At 41.9% G+C, this 17,813-nt stretch overlaps 1 protein-coding gene across 8 annotated transcripts in view; it reads right to left on the reverse strand.

Annotated features, from left to right (window-relative positions):
- The window catches only part of EXOC6 (exocyst complex component 6), a 404,697-nt gene that overhangs the window by 285,458 nt on the left and 101,426 nt on the right, over nt 1-17,813 (reverse strand). For all 8 annotated transcript variants that reach the window (XM_073596039.1, XM_073596037.1, XM_073596038.1 and 5 more), the window contains 2 exons: nt 9,904-10,075; nt 2,691-2,738 (listed from right to left, as the gene is read on the reverse strand). In XM_073596039.1, coding sequence (XP_073452140.1) covers nt 2,691-2,738; nt 9,904-10,075 — 220 coding nt within the window. The remainder of the gene's footprint in view (nt 1-2,690; nt 2,739-9,903; nt 10,076-17,813) is intronic.

Genomic DNA, 17,813 nt, shown 5'->3' on the forward strand with positions numbered 1-17,813 from the left:
TTTTTGTATTATATATGAGTGTAAAACCAGAAAACTGAGCCTTTTCATGGTGGAAATAAAGTAAAAAAAATCACAAGAAAAAACACAGATCCATGAGAAATAAATGGTTGTAATAACTGATTAACAATTAAATATCTATTAAATGAGAAGGAATACTGACTGGTCAAGCCTAGTAAAATAATATCTAACTCTTAGCTGCCATGTTATTGTGCAAAGGTGGTAGGGTTTAAAGTGGTATTAAATCCAAAACCAAACAGCGTACCCATCATGAGCTGTCATGGCTGCATTCGTTTTCTTTTTTTTGGCTTATTTTCACCTGATCTGGCCAGTAACAGACCTCCTATCTGGATGAAGGAGCTCAGGGGGCACATTAAGAAAGCAGCATTGTCAGTCTGGGGAGAGGAGTGTGTTAGATGGAATGGAGGATTTAGATACACTTACAAATTGAAGCTGAACCTGAGCTAACACTTTATAAGCGGTTACAGAAAACCGTCTTTTTCCTTTTGGGATAAAGATTTTCCTCAACATTTTAAGGACCAGGCCTTTTTCTGACACTTGTTATTTACAAGGTGAAATTAGTATTTTTTGCTAGAAACTTAGTTAGAACTGCCAAACATTTTATATATATATATATATATATACACACATATATATATATATATATATATAAAAGAGGACAAATTTGGGACTTTAAATGAAGCACACGGCTATCGCATGGCTCTTTTCTCTGCTCTTTTCTGCATTGTACCAGGGATGGAGGCATCTGACACTACATATTCACTGCCCAATTTAACGTCCCATCTACCCCGCCTTTCTTAAACATTATATACATATTTTTTAGCAGAGACCCTAGAGAATAAAATGGCGGTCATTGCAATATTTTATGTCACACTGTATTTGCGCAGCGGTGTTTAAAAAAAAAAAATAGGAAAAAATAGACTTGAATTGACATGATTTAAAAAAACAAAACAGTAAAGTTAGCCCAATTTTTTTGTATAATGTGGAAGATGATGTTGCGCCGAGTAAATGGATACCCAACATGTCATGCTTCAAAATTGCGCACACTCGTGGAATGGCAACAAACTACGGTACCTAAAAATCTCTATAGGCAACACTTTAAAAAATGTTACAGGTTACCTGTTTAGAGTTACATAGGAGATCTGGTGGTAGAATTATTGCTCTCACTCTAACAATCACGGCGATATCTTACATGTGGTTTGAACACTGTTTACATATGTGGGTGCGACTTATGTATGCGTTCGCGCAAGAGCTTGGAGGGACGGGGCGCTTTAAATTTTTTTTTTTTTTTTAATTACTGTTATTCCTATAAGAAGGAATGTAAACATCCTTTGTAACGGAAATAAGCATGACAAGTCCTCTTTATTGTGAGATCTGGAGTCAAAAAGACCTCAGATCTCTCATTTACACTTAAAAGCAAAAAAAAATTTTTAAAAATGTAATTTTACATTTATTAAAAAAAAAAAAAATTGTCCCTTTAAGGCCAGATGTCGCTCCAGTCCTCCAAAGGCATAGAGTCTATTGGGGGCCATGTTGCCTTCACTCAACTTCCTGCCCATTGCTCCAGGGGATCAGATAATTTCCCCCTTTACTGATGGATTCTGTGGCGAATGCGCTGCCAGGACCACTTTTATCAGCCGCTGAATCGCCCACTCTATAAAAAAATACCAGGGTTATGATAGCTGGTTGCTGCCATAACAACTGTATATAAAGTTAAAGTAATGAGGTATATATACAGTGGGCGGTCCAGAAGTGGTTAAAGAGGAATTCTGCCCCCAACCCCCCCCCCGAAAAGAATTAAAAGTCAGCAGCCACAAACGCTGTAGCTGCTGACTTTTACTATCAGGACACTTACCTGTCCAGGCATCCAGCAGTGTCCTCACCTGAGTCAATTCTTGAATCGGCTATCGGGTGCTGGTGCCGTCATCTTGGCCTTGCGGTTTCACTGCCAGTTTTCTACTGCACATGCGTGAATCTTGCTGTATTTTGTGAATGGGCCAGCTGTGGGGGGGTGGGGGGGGGGAGTAAGGAGAGGGGGTCGAATTTCCGGCTCACTTCGCCACGGTGAACTGAGTCGGAAGTGGGAGCGAGTATCTGTCAATTGGGTGGAGCTTCGCTTTAAATAAAAGCTGGTCATTGTACTGTAGAATCCCCTGCCAGTGATCTATGGATTGTCTCATCTCTGTAACTGATACATCTTGCAAGAGATGTTCTTTTGAAAAGCAACAGACTTACTGACCAGATCACCAGAAGAAAATAGAAGAAAGAAAGCCTATAAAATAAAATGAATGCAGACATCACATCTAAGAATTGGTAAGCTGCAATATAATAAATGTTTGCTTTCGGGTTTAATACCACTTTAATTAAACAAGTGAAGCTTAAAATACCACTTCAACATACAATAAAGCCTTCATAATGAAATGACAAGGGCGCTGCCTACCTTGCCTTTTTGCAATAAATCTTTTGCTGAAAAAATGACACATGCACTCTAATCACATGCAGATGAAACTATGGGCGTATTTCAAATGGCCACACAAATTTGGGGTCATAGGAGATATAAAAGATGCTTGGGTGGGAGAACGTAAGGGAACTTAGGCCTAATTTTGGGTCCACATCTATAAAACATATCAATCCTTTATGAATAAGTAATAAATAATAAGAGCATTTCTTACCTCCTTCCCAGCTTCCTGAAATCCTCGGTTGGTATCAGTAACTTGGACCTTTAAAAAAATGATTTTGTCTTGGTTAGAGAAATAAGCACACAGTGCTCTAATGTAACTGCTCACCCTTGTAATCAGATCATGATTCATGAGGAACTTAGAACAAAGCAGGGCAAATTCAAATTAACTCTACAGTTTGAACTTGAACTTTTAACCACAAAGGCCTTTTGTTGCCTTTAATTACTTATGACAGTTCGGACTAACAGATTCCGTGGCAAACTTCTCAAATTTACTTGGGATTTTTGAACTCTTCTTGTTCCTGTGGGTCTGTCAAACAATTCAAATCATTGACCCAATTGGCCACTGGTCCCTTTTTGATAACCTCAATGAGGTCTATGCTCCATTCATTGTCCGTGAAAGATGGCAATGGCATTTTTCTTGTAATTAAACATTCATACTTTGCTGAATGCAAACATTGGGTGGCTGATTCACATCAAAAGTGAAAATCTACAAACCCCAGCAAGATTTTTTCATGCTGCAGGTGCAGCCAGAGTGCGACCTCATATTTTCCCACATATTGAGTGACCCATTAGGTCATCGTAATAAGGAAGCGCATTCGGATGGATTCAAAATCTCATTAATTTCAGAACAATGTTGTTCAATGACCTCATTGACGCTGCGTTTTGTCCCCTGTTATCTGAATATCATTTAGATAATGGTTTGCCAATCACAGGCTCTGCTGAACTGCGCTCGACTTGTCTGCTGCCCACATTTGTGTTCTTCAGAAGTGTAAAAAGAGCTAAAAGGGTTGGTACAGTGTGACCTCTGCTGAAGCTCCTAACACTTCTCTGGAAGACGAAGCGTAATATTTCCCAAAGCTAAAACACTAAAGCACAATTACCAGCGGTATCCCACACGTAATTGAAAATCCTAGCTGGCTCCCAATGGGTACAAATGTAATTTGGCAGGGCCTGCTGGAAGGAAATGAAAAGAGGAAAAAATGTTTTGTGTGTTTTGCTAAAACTTGACAGCGACATTGATGCACCTGCAGAACAAACGTTCTTCTTGATAAAAATGGGGACTCAAGACTATTGATGTGCAGGTGTTGACCTACACAAGGGACCATCGATGACGCAGGAGTCAACTGCATGTACGTGCAAAAAACATTGCTTGGACTGGAACAATGGAAAAGATAGTGAGCTAATGAGGAGTTTATCATTCCTAGGCAAGGCCAGAAAAAATAAGGTTTCTGCTTATTCTGGTATACATCAGTGCCATGCATTCAGCAGGCAATTGGCCACACAGAGCTTTCTAAGGCCATTAACTTTTTGGAAACCATCAAAGATTCTATTCATGATCCAAAATGTGTTCATTAAAGAGTGTACTCACACTAGGGTGTACATACTGTCCCCAAGCACATTTGAACCTCAAAGTCCAGGTTCCCAGGACAGTCTGTCATTAATAAGGGAGGGAGGAACTACTTGGTGGTTCATTGGGCCAAGGCTCTGTAACACCAGGGCTAAACTCTAGTACACACCAGCCAAAAAGCTGCGGAAATCGGCCGGTTCAGCAGGAACCAGAACAAATTAGATGTAGATAGCCATGCATTAAGCAAGATTGCCAATGCGGTTATGAGTAGGCACTATATTTTGCATGAAAGGCATTAACATTCATCTCCTTGTGCTCCTAGTGCCATCATGATTTAATTTGTCTATTTTTGATATGTATCAATAAAGTGTAGACATCCATCTGGAGTGTGTGGCCACCTACCTCTCATTTGTTCCTGCTGATCTCGGAGGTGAGCCGGGTGTGCCCCTCTGTTTTTAAATGTTAAACAAGGCGTTACACACCTTAAGTGGTGTTTACCTATAGTTCCACGTCAGCAGGAACCAGATGACTTTTGGCCCATGTGTACAGCTGTCTGTTCTACAGAATCCAATCTCACGACTGGCATCTGTCGAATGCTGAAAAAACATAATCCGATCTGCATCTGATCAGTGTGCTCTTTGGGGGGCAGTCCCCGTCATAGGCACAGCAGGGAGATCGCTGCACTAACATTGCTTATGTTGGTACTTTAGGACAGAGAAAGGGACTGAGGACAGAGATTCCCTTTCTCTGCAGCCTCAGCTGCACTGGACAATGAATGAATGGGAAGCACTCTGTGTGCCGGGTGAATCCCAGATGGGTGGCAACCCTAACGCACATTCAAGTGCCAATTTTCAATGCTATGAACAAACAAGGGGAGAGAAGAAAGAAATTCAAGGTGCCAACCATTCCATATGTGGCCATTGAACAACGGTCAAACTTTACTAGTAGAAATGTTGCCTGAATGCTTTTATCTACAGATAGTGGAGGGGTGTTCACATAACCTAAACAAGTGTTTTCCAAACCTGTTCTTAAAGCGTAACTCCACTTTTGTTGAGAAAAAACATTCTATGTACATGGCAAGGATTATAACAACCTTTGTTGCAGATTGCTACCTTTTTTTACTCTTAAGAAATCCCTGTATGTTCCTCTGTGCTGAGTGGGTCTAATGGGAGTGGTTTCATAATTGTCTATAAGCTGTGCACCTGCAAAGCATTAATGAGGAAATCTGCTGGGCCTGCATCCCTTTAGACCTGTTCCTACAGGGAGTATCTCACCAAAAATGACATTTTTGTTGCAGGGGATGCTTGAAATATGACTCGTATCTTAGGCAGACTTCTGGAAAAAATTGGTGAGCCAATCACACAAGCGGGAAATTATGTTTCTGGGGGAGTGGTCAGTACACATTCTATGTACAGAACAAATCCAGGTAGCCATATTGCATTGCATTTACAGAAAAGTACAGAGACTGCAGATTGAAAAGGAAAGGTCATTTTTAATAACATTCAATTCCAATATGACTTGTGTTGCAATTGTATACGCTATATTATTCTTTCTTTATGTGCTATTTTTTTCCCCCACGAAAGTGGAGTTACCCTTTAAGCTCCACCAACTATGCAAAGTCTGCAGCCAACTTAAAGCGGAGTTCCACCCAAAAGTGAAACTTCAGCTTTAAGGATTCCTAACCCCCTGACATGCCACATTTGGCATGTCATTTTTTGGGGGGGAGTGAGTACCTAGTTTTGATAGGGTACCCAACTCACACTTCCGCTCGCGATGCCTAGGCAACTCCTCCTCTCCCCCTCTCTCCCAGCAATCTTCTGGGAAACGTCACAGGTCCCAGAAGATTGCTGGGCCATTCAGAACACGCAGGGAGACTCACACATGCGCAGCCTGCACCCGGCTGTGAAGCCGCATACTAGTAATGCCGGCGACGGGGATTGGCGGAGGAGAGAACCAAGGCGTCGGGCGGCCACATCACTGGACCGTGGGACAGGGGAGTGTGTGTTTATTAAAAGTCAGCAGCTACACTTTTTGCAGCTGCTGACTTTTAAAAACAGAAAAACGAGTGGAAATCCACTTTAACATGTGCAAAGACTGAGTAATTCATGTTAACTACTTGTGTAGCTATCCACAATACATTCATTTCTGGCAGCAGTTGAGGATACGTTTGGGATACACAACAGCTCTGCAGCAGTTAACAAGGGTGTTTGCATGCTATGATGACCAGGTGCCAATGAAGCCTAGATGCTGCATTTAGCTGCATCAGTTTTTGTTAATTAACTTGCCTATAACTGTGATTAACTTGCCTACCTAAATAATTATTACATTGCTTTAAGGACATATTCAGCTGTTATTTTGTACGCTTTTTTAACTAAAAACCTTTCTTTTTATACTATAGACTGACAAAAGTAAATTTTATTAAATAAGTTTATCGTTATTTTATTTGATTACTTTATATTGTTATTTCAATTCATCTATTATTGTTTTTTTATGCTGTAATTGTATGTGATAAATATACAGTGGCTTAGCAGTTAGTACTTCTGCCCTTGCACATTAGGGACCTTGCTTTTAATCCCAACCAATATGCCACCTGCACAGAGTTTGAATGTTCACCCTTTTCTTGTGTGTTTCCTCCGGGTACTCTGGTTTCCTCCCTCACTCAGAAGTCATGCTGGTAGGATAATTGGCTTCTGCGGAAATTGGAACTAGTATGTGTACGTATGTATGTATGTGAGGGAGAGACCTTAGATTGTAAGCTCCTTGAGGGCAGGGACCGATGTGAATGTACAATATTTAAAGCGCTGTATAACATTTCAGCTCTATATAAATACAATACTGTATTTAACAGGACCACACTGCCATCTGCAGGTTACAGTGGCAACTGAAGGCTCATCATTTATTGTAAATGAACGTCTAGCCAACATGTCATCAGTATTATAATTATACAGGATTTATATAGTGCCAACATTTTGCACAGTGCTTTACAATATAAAGGGAGACAATATAATTACAATACAGTTCAATACAGAAGGAAAAGGATTGTTCTGCTCATAAAGTATACAATCTAAAGAGAAGGGGAGATGGTATAAAAGGTAATAGTTGTGGGGGGATGATGATGGGAGGTGGCTGAAGTACAGATTTTAGGTGGAGGAGGGGTAGGCTTCTCTGAATAAATGAGTTTTCAAGGATCGTCTAAAGGACAGGGTAGGAGCGAACCAACATAATGGGGTAGGGAGTTCCAGAGGATGGGAGAGGTTCTTGAGAAGTCCTGGAGGTGAGCATGAGAGGAGGTAACAGGAGAGCTAGAGAGCAAAATGCCTTGGGAGGAGTGGGGAGGATGATTTGGGTGATACCTGCAGATGAGGTTGGTGATGTAGCTGGGGGCACGGTTGTGGATGGCCTTGTATGTTGTGGTTAGTATTTAGAATTTTATATGGTGGGTTAGTGGAAGCAAGTGAAGTGATTGGCAGAGAGGGTCAGCAGCCATGAATCGGTTAATAAGTTATATAAGTCTAGGAGCAGTATTCATAATACAGCCGTAGCCAAAAGTTTTGAGAATAACGCAAATATCAAATTTTCACAAAGTCTGCTGCTTCATTGTTTTTAGATCTTTTTGTCAGATGTTATTATGATATACTGAAGTATAATTACAAGCATTTCATAAGTGACACAGGCTTTTATTGACACTTATATTAAGTTTATGCAAAGAGTCAATATTTGCAGTGTTGACCCTTTTTTTTTCCAATTTGCCCTGGCATGCTGTCATTCAACTTCTGGGCGACATCCTGACTGATGACAACCCATTCTTGCGTAATCAATGCTTGGAGTTTGTCAGAATTTGTGGGGTTTTTTTGTTCACCCGCCTCCTAAGGATTGACCACAAGTTCTCAATGGGATTAAGGTCTGGGGAGTTTCTTGGCCATGGACCCAAAATTTCGATTTTTTTGCTCCCCAGGCTACTTAGTTATCACTTTTGCCTTATGGCATGAAGCTCCATCGTGCTGGAAAAGGCATTGTTCCTCACCAAACTGTTCTTGGATGGTTGGGAGAAGTTGCTCTCGGGGGATGTTTTTGTACCATTCTTTATTCATGGCTGTGTTCTTAGGCAAAATTTTGAGTGAGCCCACACCCTTGGCTGAGAAGCAACCCCACACATGAATGGTCTCAGGATGCTTTACTATTGGCATGACCCAGGACTGATGGTAGCGCACACCTTTTCTTCTCCGGACAAGGTTTTTTCCAGATGCCTCAAACAATCAGAAAGGGGATACATCAGAGAAAATGACTTTACCCTAGTCCTTAGAAGTCCAGTCCCTTTACCTTTTGCAGAATATCAGTCTGTCCCTCATGTTTTTCCTGGAGAGAAGTGGCATCTTTTCTGCTCTTCTTGAGACCAGGCCATCCTCCAAAAAAGCCTTTGCCTCATTGTGCGTGCCAATGTACTCACACCTGCCTGCTGCCATTCCTGAGCAAAATATGCACTGGTGGTGCCCCGGTTCCACAGCAGAATCAACTGTGGGAGAAGGTCCTGGCGCTTGCTGGACTTTTTGGACTTTCTTGGGCACCCTGAAGCCTTCTTCACAAATGCAGTGGAAATGTTCTTTGCCATGAGGTGCCATGTTGAACTTCCAGTGACCAGTATGAGTGAGTGAGAGTGATAACACCAAATGTAACACACCTGCTCCCCATTCACACCTGAGACCTCGTAACACTAACGAGTCTCATGACACCGGGGAGGGAAAATGGCTAATCAACCCCAATTTGGACATTTTCACTTAGGGGTGTACTCACTTTTGTTGCCAGTGGTTTAGACATTAATGGCTGTGTGTTGAGTTATTTTGAGGGGACAGCAAATTTACACTGTTAGGCCCCTTTCACACATGCGGACCGTATGTCCGTATTTCATCCATCCGTTTTCAGATGAAATACGGACATACATGCATCCCTATGGGATAGCGGGTGTCAGCGGATGTACATCCGCTAACACCCGATGTCGTCCGCCTCCGCTCTCGTCCGATTCTGCGGACGGAAGAAAATCCTATTTTTCTATCCGTCTGCAGAGCAGATCGGATGAACACGGACAGACGGTCCGTGTTCCTCCGATCCCCCATAGGGGAGAGCGGAGATCTGACAGGGCGGTCCCTGCACAGTGTGCGGGTCCCGCCCTGTCATCTGCCTGCTGAGCAGCGGATAAACACGGGGCGGATCAACACGGATCCGTCCCGTGTGAAAGGGGCCTTATACAAGCTGTACACTCACTACTTTACATTGTAGCAAAGTGTCATTTCTTCAGTGTTGTCACATGAAAAGATATAATAAAATATTTACAAAAATGTAAGGGGTGTACACATTTTTGTAAGATACTGTACTTTCCAATAGAGATGCACCGAAATTTCAGCAACTGAAAATGGTGTTTTCGACATTTTGTTGTGGTCTGTGATTATTATTTCAAGATCAATTTAAATAGTTTTTTTTTTTACCTTTCTTTAGTTACGTCCAAGTTTCTAGACCTAGGTAAATGATGTCATACATCCCAGGAGTCTTTGGGAGAGGAGGGTTTTTTTTTTCCCAGCTAAGCACACCTTCCTGCATGCATGCCTGGGCTTAGGGAATATGCATTCTGGGAAGAAATTGCTACATAAACCATTTGCCCTTACTCAAGATGGCCACAGCCAGAAATCCTAGGGCTGTGTTTTTCAAAGTGATTTCTCAGAAAAACAAAACAGGGAGAAATAGACAGATGGCTGGATGAGTGTGCTTTGAACATTAAAAATGAATAAAATGGAGCTTTTGCTTTGTGGTTCCCAGATAGTGTATTTCCGCTTTAACAGAGAGAGGAAAATAGAAGAATCCTTACCTTAAGCTTTTCAGCATCAGCCCTCACTTTTAGGAGTTCATTAATTGCATCCACAAATCCCTGATGGTGAAAATTGCACATTTTTTCAATTTCCCGGTCATGATTACGAATCCGGGTGTCCAGCTTTTCCATAAATCTTTGGTGTGCATTTGGTTGGTCATCATAGACAGAGCTGTGGAGATATGAGATGTATGTGGTTACTGACATGGTAAAAGATGCCCGGATCCTCTCCCCCAGGCAGCCCTACACAATAAACTTTATTGACAAAGCTGATGACATCACAAGGATAAAAAAACCAAATTAATAAAAAGGTATTCATTGTAAAAAAAAAAAAATGACACATTTATTTATTGTACATTGGGAAAGGGAGATAAGGGTTCAAAGTGGTCAGGATCTTGGCGTTCAATTCAGCAGCCAATCATACATTACCAGATGAGATGTGGCTTTTTTTTCTCTAACAATTAAGAAATATGTATTTTTATCATCAATAACGATGAAGGTATCAGTTTATACTGTGGGATTGATTTACTAAAACAGGAGAATGCAAAATCTGGTGCAGTTCTGCATAGAAACCAATCAGCTTCCAGGTTTTATTGTCAAAGCTTAAATGAACAAGCTGAAGTTAGAAGCTGATTGGCTCCCATGCAGAGCTGCACCGGACTCTGTGTACTCCAACTCCCTGTATACATCTACATTTCCTCTAAATTATCTTTTAAATGAATGCCACATTTTGTCATCACAATGCAATGGGGTTGATTTACTAAAATTAAAGAGAGCAAAATCTGGTGCAGCTCTACATGGTAGCCAATCAGTTTCTAACTTCAGCTTGCTCAATTAAGCTTTAACAATAAAACCTGGAAGCTGATTGGCTACCATATACAACTACACTAGATCTTGCACTCTTCAGTTTTAGTAAACAATCCCCATTGTTCATTCATTCTGATGATTGCCTGGGGGGGGGGGGGGATTTGGTCAAGGTGTGTCTGATCAACCATCTGAGGTGGGCAGAGCGTCAAGTCATCACTCAGGTATGTCTATCATGCTTGTCAGATTGTGTCTGCCTCTTAAAGGACCTATCCTCTATTTACATAAATTTTCTCTCATCTGTCACCATAGTCCATCAGTGTCTGTCACCTTCTCTGTCCCTCATTGTCTATCAGTCTGTACTCATCCATCTTCATCTATGTCAGTCTGTGTCCATCCATCATGATCTGTGTATGGCTGCCCATAGATGGCTTGAATTTTGGCAAATTCGGTGATAAATCCAAATCATAGGTGGCCCTACAATCACCACTCAACGCAATAAAAGTCCACTGAAAAATGACCAGAGCCAGGTGGGTAATGATCGGCCGACCAGGGACTGCATTCTATCAGATGTCTTCAGTGCCTCTGTATTGGAGCAGTCAGGGGTGTAGAGACCTTCATCCACACTGTCATCACAGATGATTGTCTGGACCCCATGTCTGTGAACGTGTCTTATATTATATATGTATTATAGGGAACAACATTCAGGAGAGGTTTACTTTAGATTTCCATTATCAGTAGAAATGCATGTCACCTTGAATATGTAAAGGGCACTGATTTCCTTGCTGAGCTTTAATATCCCTTCTGTATTCTGTATGCTGTGCTATACATGACATATTCCAGACTGCCCTATGCTGCCCACTGTGCTATACATGATATATTCCAGACTGCCCTTTCCTGCACACAGTGCTATACATGATATATTCCAGACTGCCCTTTCCTGCACACAGTGCTATACATGATATATTCCAGACTGCCCTTTCCTGCACACAGTGCTATACATGATATATTCCAGACTGCCCTATTCTCTACACTGTGCTATACATGACATATTCCAGACTGCCCTATTCTCTACACTGTGCTATACATGACATATTCCAGACTGCCCTATTATGTACACTGTGCAGCATGTTACACACTTCACATAGCTCCACTCAGACACTACACTCAATGTTACTGTATATTCTTAATGCCACGAATCAACACAGTTTTGTCTCTTTATGGACAACTGGAACTTCCAAATTCCAACCCGGTAAAGGGGGAGCTCATAAAAAGTCCATTCTATTCTCCAGATCTTTTTTTTTTTTGGCGCTGTGATGTGACTTCCTGTTAGAGGTGACGACATTCCTCCTCCATGGTCCCCGGTATGTAATGTAGTCATCCTCCATGGTCCCCTGTATGTCATGTAGTCATCCTCCATGGTCCCTGTATGTAATGTAGTCATCCTCCATGGTCCCCGGTATGTAATATAGTCATCCTCCATGGTCCCCTGTATGTAATGTAGTCATCCTCCATGGTCCCCGGTATGTAATGTAGTCATCCTCCATGGTCCCTGTATGTAATGTAGTCATCCTCCATGGTCCCCTGTATGTAATGTAGTCATCCTCCATGGTCCCCTGTATGTAATGTAGTCATCCTCCATGGTCCCTGTATATAATGTAGTCATCCTCCATGGTCCCCTGTATATAATGTAGTCATCCTCCATGGTCCCTGTATGTAATGTAGTCATCCTCCATGGTCCCCTGTATGTAATGTAGTCATCCTCCATGGTCCCTGTATGTAATGTAGTCATCCTCCATGGTCCCCTGTATGTAATGTAGTCATCCTCCATGGTCCCCTGTATGTAATGTAGTCATCCTCCATGGTCCCCTGTATGTAATGTAGTCATCCTCCATGGTCCCCTGTATGTAATGTAGTCATCCTCCATGGTCCCCTGTATGTAATGTAGTCATCCTCCATGGTCTCCTGTATATAATGTAGTCATCCTCCATGGTCCCCTGTATGTCATGTAGTAATCCTCTATGGTCCCCTGTATGTAATGTAGTAATCTTCCATGGTCCCCTGTATGTAATGTAGTCATCCTTCATGGTTCCTGTATGTAATGTAGTCACCCTCCATGGTCCCTGTATGTAATGTAGTCATCCTCCATGGTGTATGTATATAATGTAGTCATCCTCCATGGTCCCCTGTATGTAATGTAGTCATCCTCCATGGTCCCCTGTATATAATGTAGTCATCCTCCATGGTCCCGGTATGTAATGTAGTCATCCTCCATGGTCCCCTGTATGTAATGTAGTCATCCTCCATGGTCCCCTGTATGTAATGTAGTCATCCTCCATGGTCCCCTGTATGTAATGCAGTCATCCTCCATGGTCCCTGTATGTAATGTAGTCATCCTCCATGGTCCCCTGTATGTAATGTAGTCATCCTCCATGGTCCCCTGTATGTAATGTAGTCATCCTCCATGGTCCCCTGTATATAATGTAGTCATCCTCCATGGTCCCCTGTATGTCATGTAGTAATCCTCCATGGTCCCCTGTATGTAATGTAGTAATCTTCCATGGTCCCCTGTATGTAATGTAGTCATCCTCCATGGTCCCCTGTATGTAATGTAGTCATCCTCCATGGTTCCTGTATGTAATGTAGTCATCCTCCATGGTTCCTGTATGTAATGTAGTCACCCTCCATGGTCCCTGTATGTAATGGAGTCATCCTCCATGGTTCCTGTATGTAATGGAGTCATCCTCCATGGTTCCTGTATGTAATGTAGTCACCCTCCATGGTCCCTGTATGTAATGGAGTCATCCTCCATGGTGTATGTATATAATGTAGTCATCCTCCATGGTCCCCTGTATGTAATGTAGTCATCCTCCATGGTCCCCTGTATGTAATGTAGTCATCCTCCATGGTCCCTGTATGTAATGTAGTCATCCTCCATGGTCTCTGTATATAATGTAGTCGTCCTCCATGGTCCCTGTATGTAATGTAGTCATCCTCCATGGTCTCTGTATATAATGTAGTCATCCTCCATGGTCCCTGTATGTAATGTAGTCATCCTCCATGGTCTCTGTATATAATGTAGTCATTCTCCATGGTCCCTGTATGTAATGTAGTCATCCTCCATGGTCTCTGTATATAATGTAGTCATCCTTCATGGTCCCTGTATGTAATGTAGTCATCCTCCATGGTCTCTGTATATAATGTAGTCATCCTCCATGGTCTCTGTATATAATGTAGTCATCCTCCAAGAAGGAATATGGACTATGGGATTTGTAGTGTGCATAGAGCAAAGAAGCTAGACACCTCTCCAACAGCCAATGAAAGGACCAGGCTCATCAGGACATCAATATACTTCCCAGTGGCGTATATAAATCATACAAACAGAAAAATGACCATCAGCTCATTCATTTATATCTGGAGAAAGCTGTACATAGGAGGGACCGTTCACAAGGCAGGCAAAATACCCAACACTCTATGGAAAGTGGCAAAAAAGACACAATTAAAAACTAGATTCTAAAAACCAGAACAAGCAGTGAAGATTAGTTGGGCTTAATAAATATTAGTAATTAACATCGCATAAAAAATTCATAAACTGAACTGAAAAAAGTCATATAGTCTTTGTGCCAGAAACCAACTTATCAATGGATAGCCAGAGATCGCCACCTTCTGGTAAAATGGATGAAGTACCAATATTTTACAACAATTGAGAACATTATAGAAATCACAAAGTAAATTAAACCTGCAGACTATTTAAAAGACACATTTTTCTTTTTTTATCGTTTTTATAGATGGTATTAAAAAAAAAAAAAAAGAAGAGAAAATAAAGAACAACCAACAACAGTCCAGAGAGCGACCATGTGACACAAAATGACAGTGTTGTCTTGAATAGATAAAGAATAGATCAGTTTATGTTGCATCAAACATTAGCTTAGAAATCTTATATGAGCTTTAACCACTTGCTTACTGGGCACTTAAACCCCCCTCCTGCCCAGACCAATTTTCAGCTTTCAGCGCTGACGCACTTTGAATGACAATGGCACAGTCATACAACACTGTACCCAAATTAAATTTTTATCATTTTCTTCACACATATAGAGCTTTCTTTTGGTGGTATTTAATTACAGCTGGGATTTTTATCTTTAGCGAAACAAACAAAAAAAGATGGAAAAATTTGGAAAAAAAAATCATGTTTCATAGTTTGTTATAACATTTTGCAAACAGGTAATTTTTCTCCTTCACTGATGTGCGCTGATGAGGTGGCACTGGTGGGCACTGATAGGTACAGATAAGGCGGCACTGATGGGGACAGATAAGGTGGTTCTTAAGAGCACAGATAAGGCGGCACTGATGGGCACTGGTAGGTGACACTGATGGGCAGCACTGTTGATGAGGCAATTGATTGTGGGCACTGATAGGTGGCACTGTGGGCACTAATGGGTGGCACTGTGGGCATTGATGGGTGGCACTGTGGGCACTGGTAGGTGGCACAGGTGGGCACAGATAAGCTGGCGGCAGCTCTCCATGATCGGGACCGATGTCCCTCTCACAGCCGCCGGTGATCGGCTTTTTTTTCCTCCTCATGCTGTCAGCGCAAGGAGAAAAAATAGCTGATTACCGGCTCTGTTTACATCACATGATTAGCTGTCATTGGCTGACAGCTGATCACGTGGTAAGGGGTCGGGATCGACCCCTTACTCCGATCTGTGATCGGCCGAGTCCCATAGACTCGCTGATCACAGAGCGCGCCACGGGGGCGCACTCTGTGGCAAAGTAGGTCCGCGCTGTAGCCATCATTCGGCTATAGCGCGGATCTGAAGAAGTTAATATTAACCGCTTCAGCCCCGGAACATTTTTACCCCCTTCATGACCAGAGCGTTTTTTGCGCTTCGGCACTGCGTCGCTTTAGCTGACAATTGCGCGGTCGTGCGACGTGGCTCCCAAACAAAATTGACGTCCTTTTTTTCCCACAAATAGAGCTTTCTTTTGGTGGTATTTGATCGTCTCTGCGATTTTTATTTTTTGCGCTATAAACAAAATAATAGCGACAATTTTGAAAAAAATGCATTATTTTTTACATTTTGCTATAATAAATATCCCCCAAAAATATATAAAAAAAAACATTTTTTTTCCTCAGCTTAGGCCGATCGTATTCTTCTACATATTTTTGGTAAAAAAAAATCGCAAGAAGCGTTTATTGATTGGTTTGCGCAAAAGTTATAGCGTTTACTAAATAGGGGATAGTTTTATAGCATTTTTATTAATAATTTTTTTTTTACTAGTAATGGCGGCGATCAGCGATTTTTATTGTGACTGCGACATGTCGGACATTTTTGACAAATTTTTGGGACCATTGTCATTTATACAGCGATCAGTGCGATTAAAAATGCATTGATTACTGAGTAAATGACACTGGCAGTGAAGGAGTTAACCACTAGGGGGCGGGGAGGGGTTAAGTGTGTCCTGGGGAGTGATTCTAACTGTAGGGGGATGGGCTGTGTGTGTCATTACTCTGATCACAGCTCCCGATGACAGGGAGCTGTGATCAGTGACACTTGTCATTAGGCAGAACAGGGAGATGCTGTTTACATCAGCATCTCCCCGTTCTTCCTCTCCGTGAGGCGATCACGGGTATCCCCGCGGCGATCGAGTCCGCGGGACCCGCGACCCGACTCACGGAGCTCCCGGCCGGCGCACACGCAATGGCACGGCGGGGAATTCAAATGGACGTACACAGGTACGCCCATTTGCCCAGCTGTGCCATTCTGCCGACGTACATCGGCGTGCGCCAGTCGGGAACCGGTTAAAGATTAATGAAATATTTTTTTATAAGCATGTCATTTTAAAATGATTGTAAACCCTCACATATACCCAGTGAAGTGATTGGCCTCAGGTGATACACAGAGATAGACAAATCCCCCATACATAAGTTGTACCTATTTATCTGCAATCTTCTTGTCTCTACAGCCATTCAAAACCCAGAATAGATAAAGCTTGTCTGATATGTCAGAAAAATAGGGGCAGAGAACTGAAGTTACACTACAGAGCTTAGTGGGGGGAGTTCTGAGAGCTAATTTGAAGGAAGGGACATGCTCCCCCCTCACACAGCACACAGGAACAGAGCTGAGGCTGTCAATCACAGGCTGTGTGCTGGAGATCCCTCCCCTGTCACCTTTTTTCTCTTGGTGTCAGGAAAACTTGTCAGGGGTGGCTCATACTAATAGCAGCACAGTGGCTTATTGGTTTGTGCTTCTTCCCTTTCTAGCACTGGGGTGATTGTGATTGTGCAGGTTTCCTCCGGGTACTCCGATTTCCTCCAACGCTCCAAAAACATGCTTGTAGGTTAACTGGCTCAATAGAGTGCGCTCAAGATGGCTGCCTCCCCCCTAAGCACTATGTGGCTATAGAAATAAAAAAAAAATTAATAAAGAAATCATCCTGAGTGAGAACACAGCCTGTTGTGTACCTTCGGAAAGCAAGTCTATAAAATACCCCGTTCAATGTTCTATTCATTAGCGCAGGAAGTTTTCATCCTGTGACAATAAACAATAGATGATCCAGTTGATATGTACTCAATGACAGAACGCCAGTATATGGGTCATTGGGTAAACAGTGGGGCATGTTCTGGATGTTGTATGTGATAAACACACACGCCTGACACTACCTAATAACCATAGACAGCCATGGAGGACTATCTGTCCACATTATTAAAGCAATAAACCTTTCATACAATTTAATTAAATACATAATCCAAAGATAAGGGTTCAATAAACTGCACAATATCAAACTTTCATAAAAGTCGCAATACAATGCAGCAATAATAAAATGGTCATGTTCCCAGCCTGGAGCATAAAACACACACAAAATCAATGTCCCCAAAGGGGACCTGTCACCTACACCCAACAGAACCACAAAATGTAACAATAAATATGTCAATGGGGGTGATTTACTAAAGGAGTAAAGTATGTTCACTTTGCACTGGAATTTTCCCTTATCTTAGTGAATGGGGTGAAAATTTTCTTTGCAAGGAAAGTGTCACATTTATTACATTAAAGTGGTTCTAAAGCCTTAATGTTTTGTTTTTTTTTAACCTTAAAGTATTACTAAAC

This window comes from Aquarana catesbeiana, linkage group LG08 (assembly GCF_042186555.1).
Source record: "Aquarana catesbeiana isolate 2022-GZ linkage group LG08, ASM4218655v1, whole genome shotgun sequence".
Taxonomy (NCBI): Eukaryota; Metazoa; Chordata; class Amphibia; order Anura; family Ranidae; genus Aquarana; species Aquarana catesbeiana.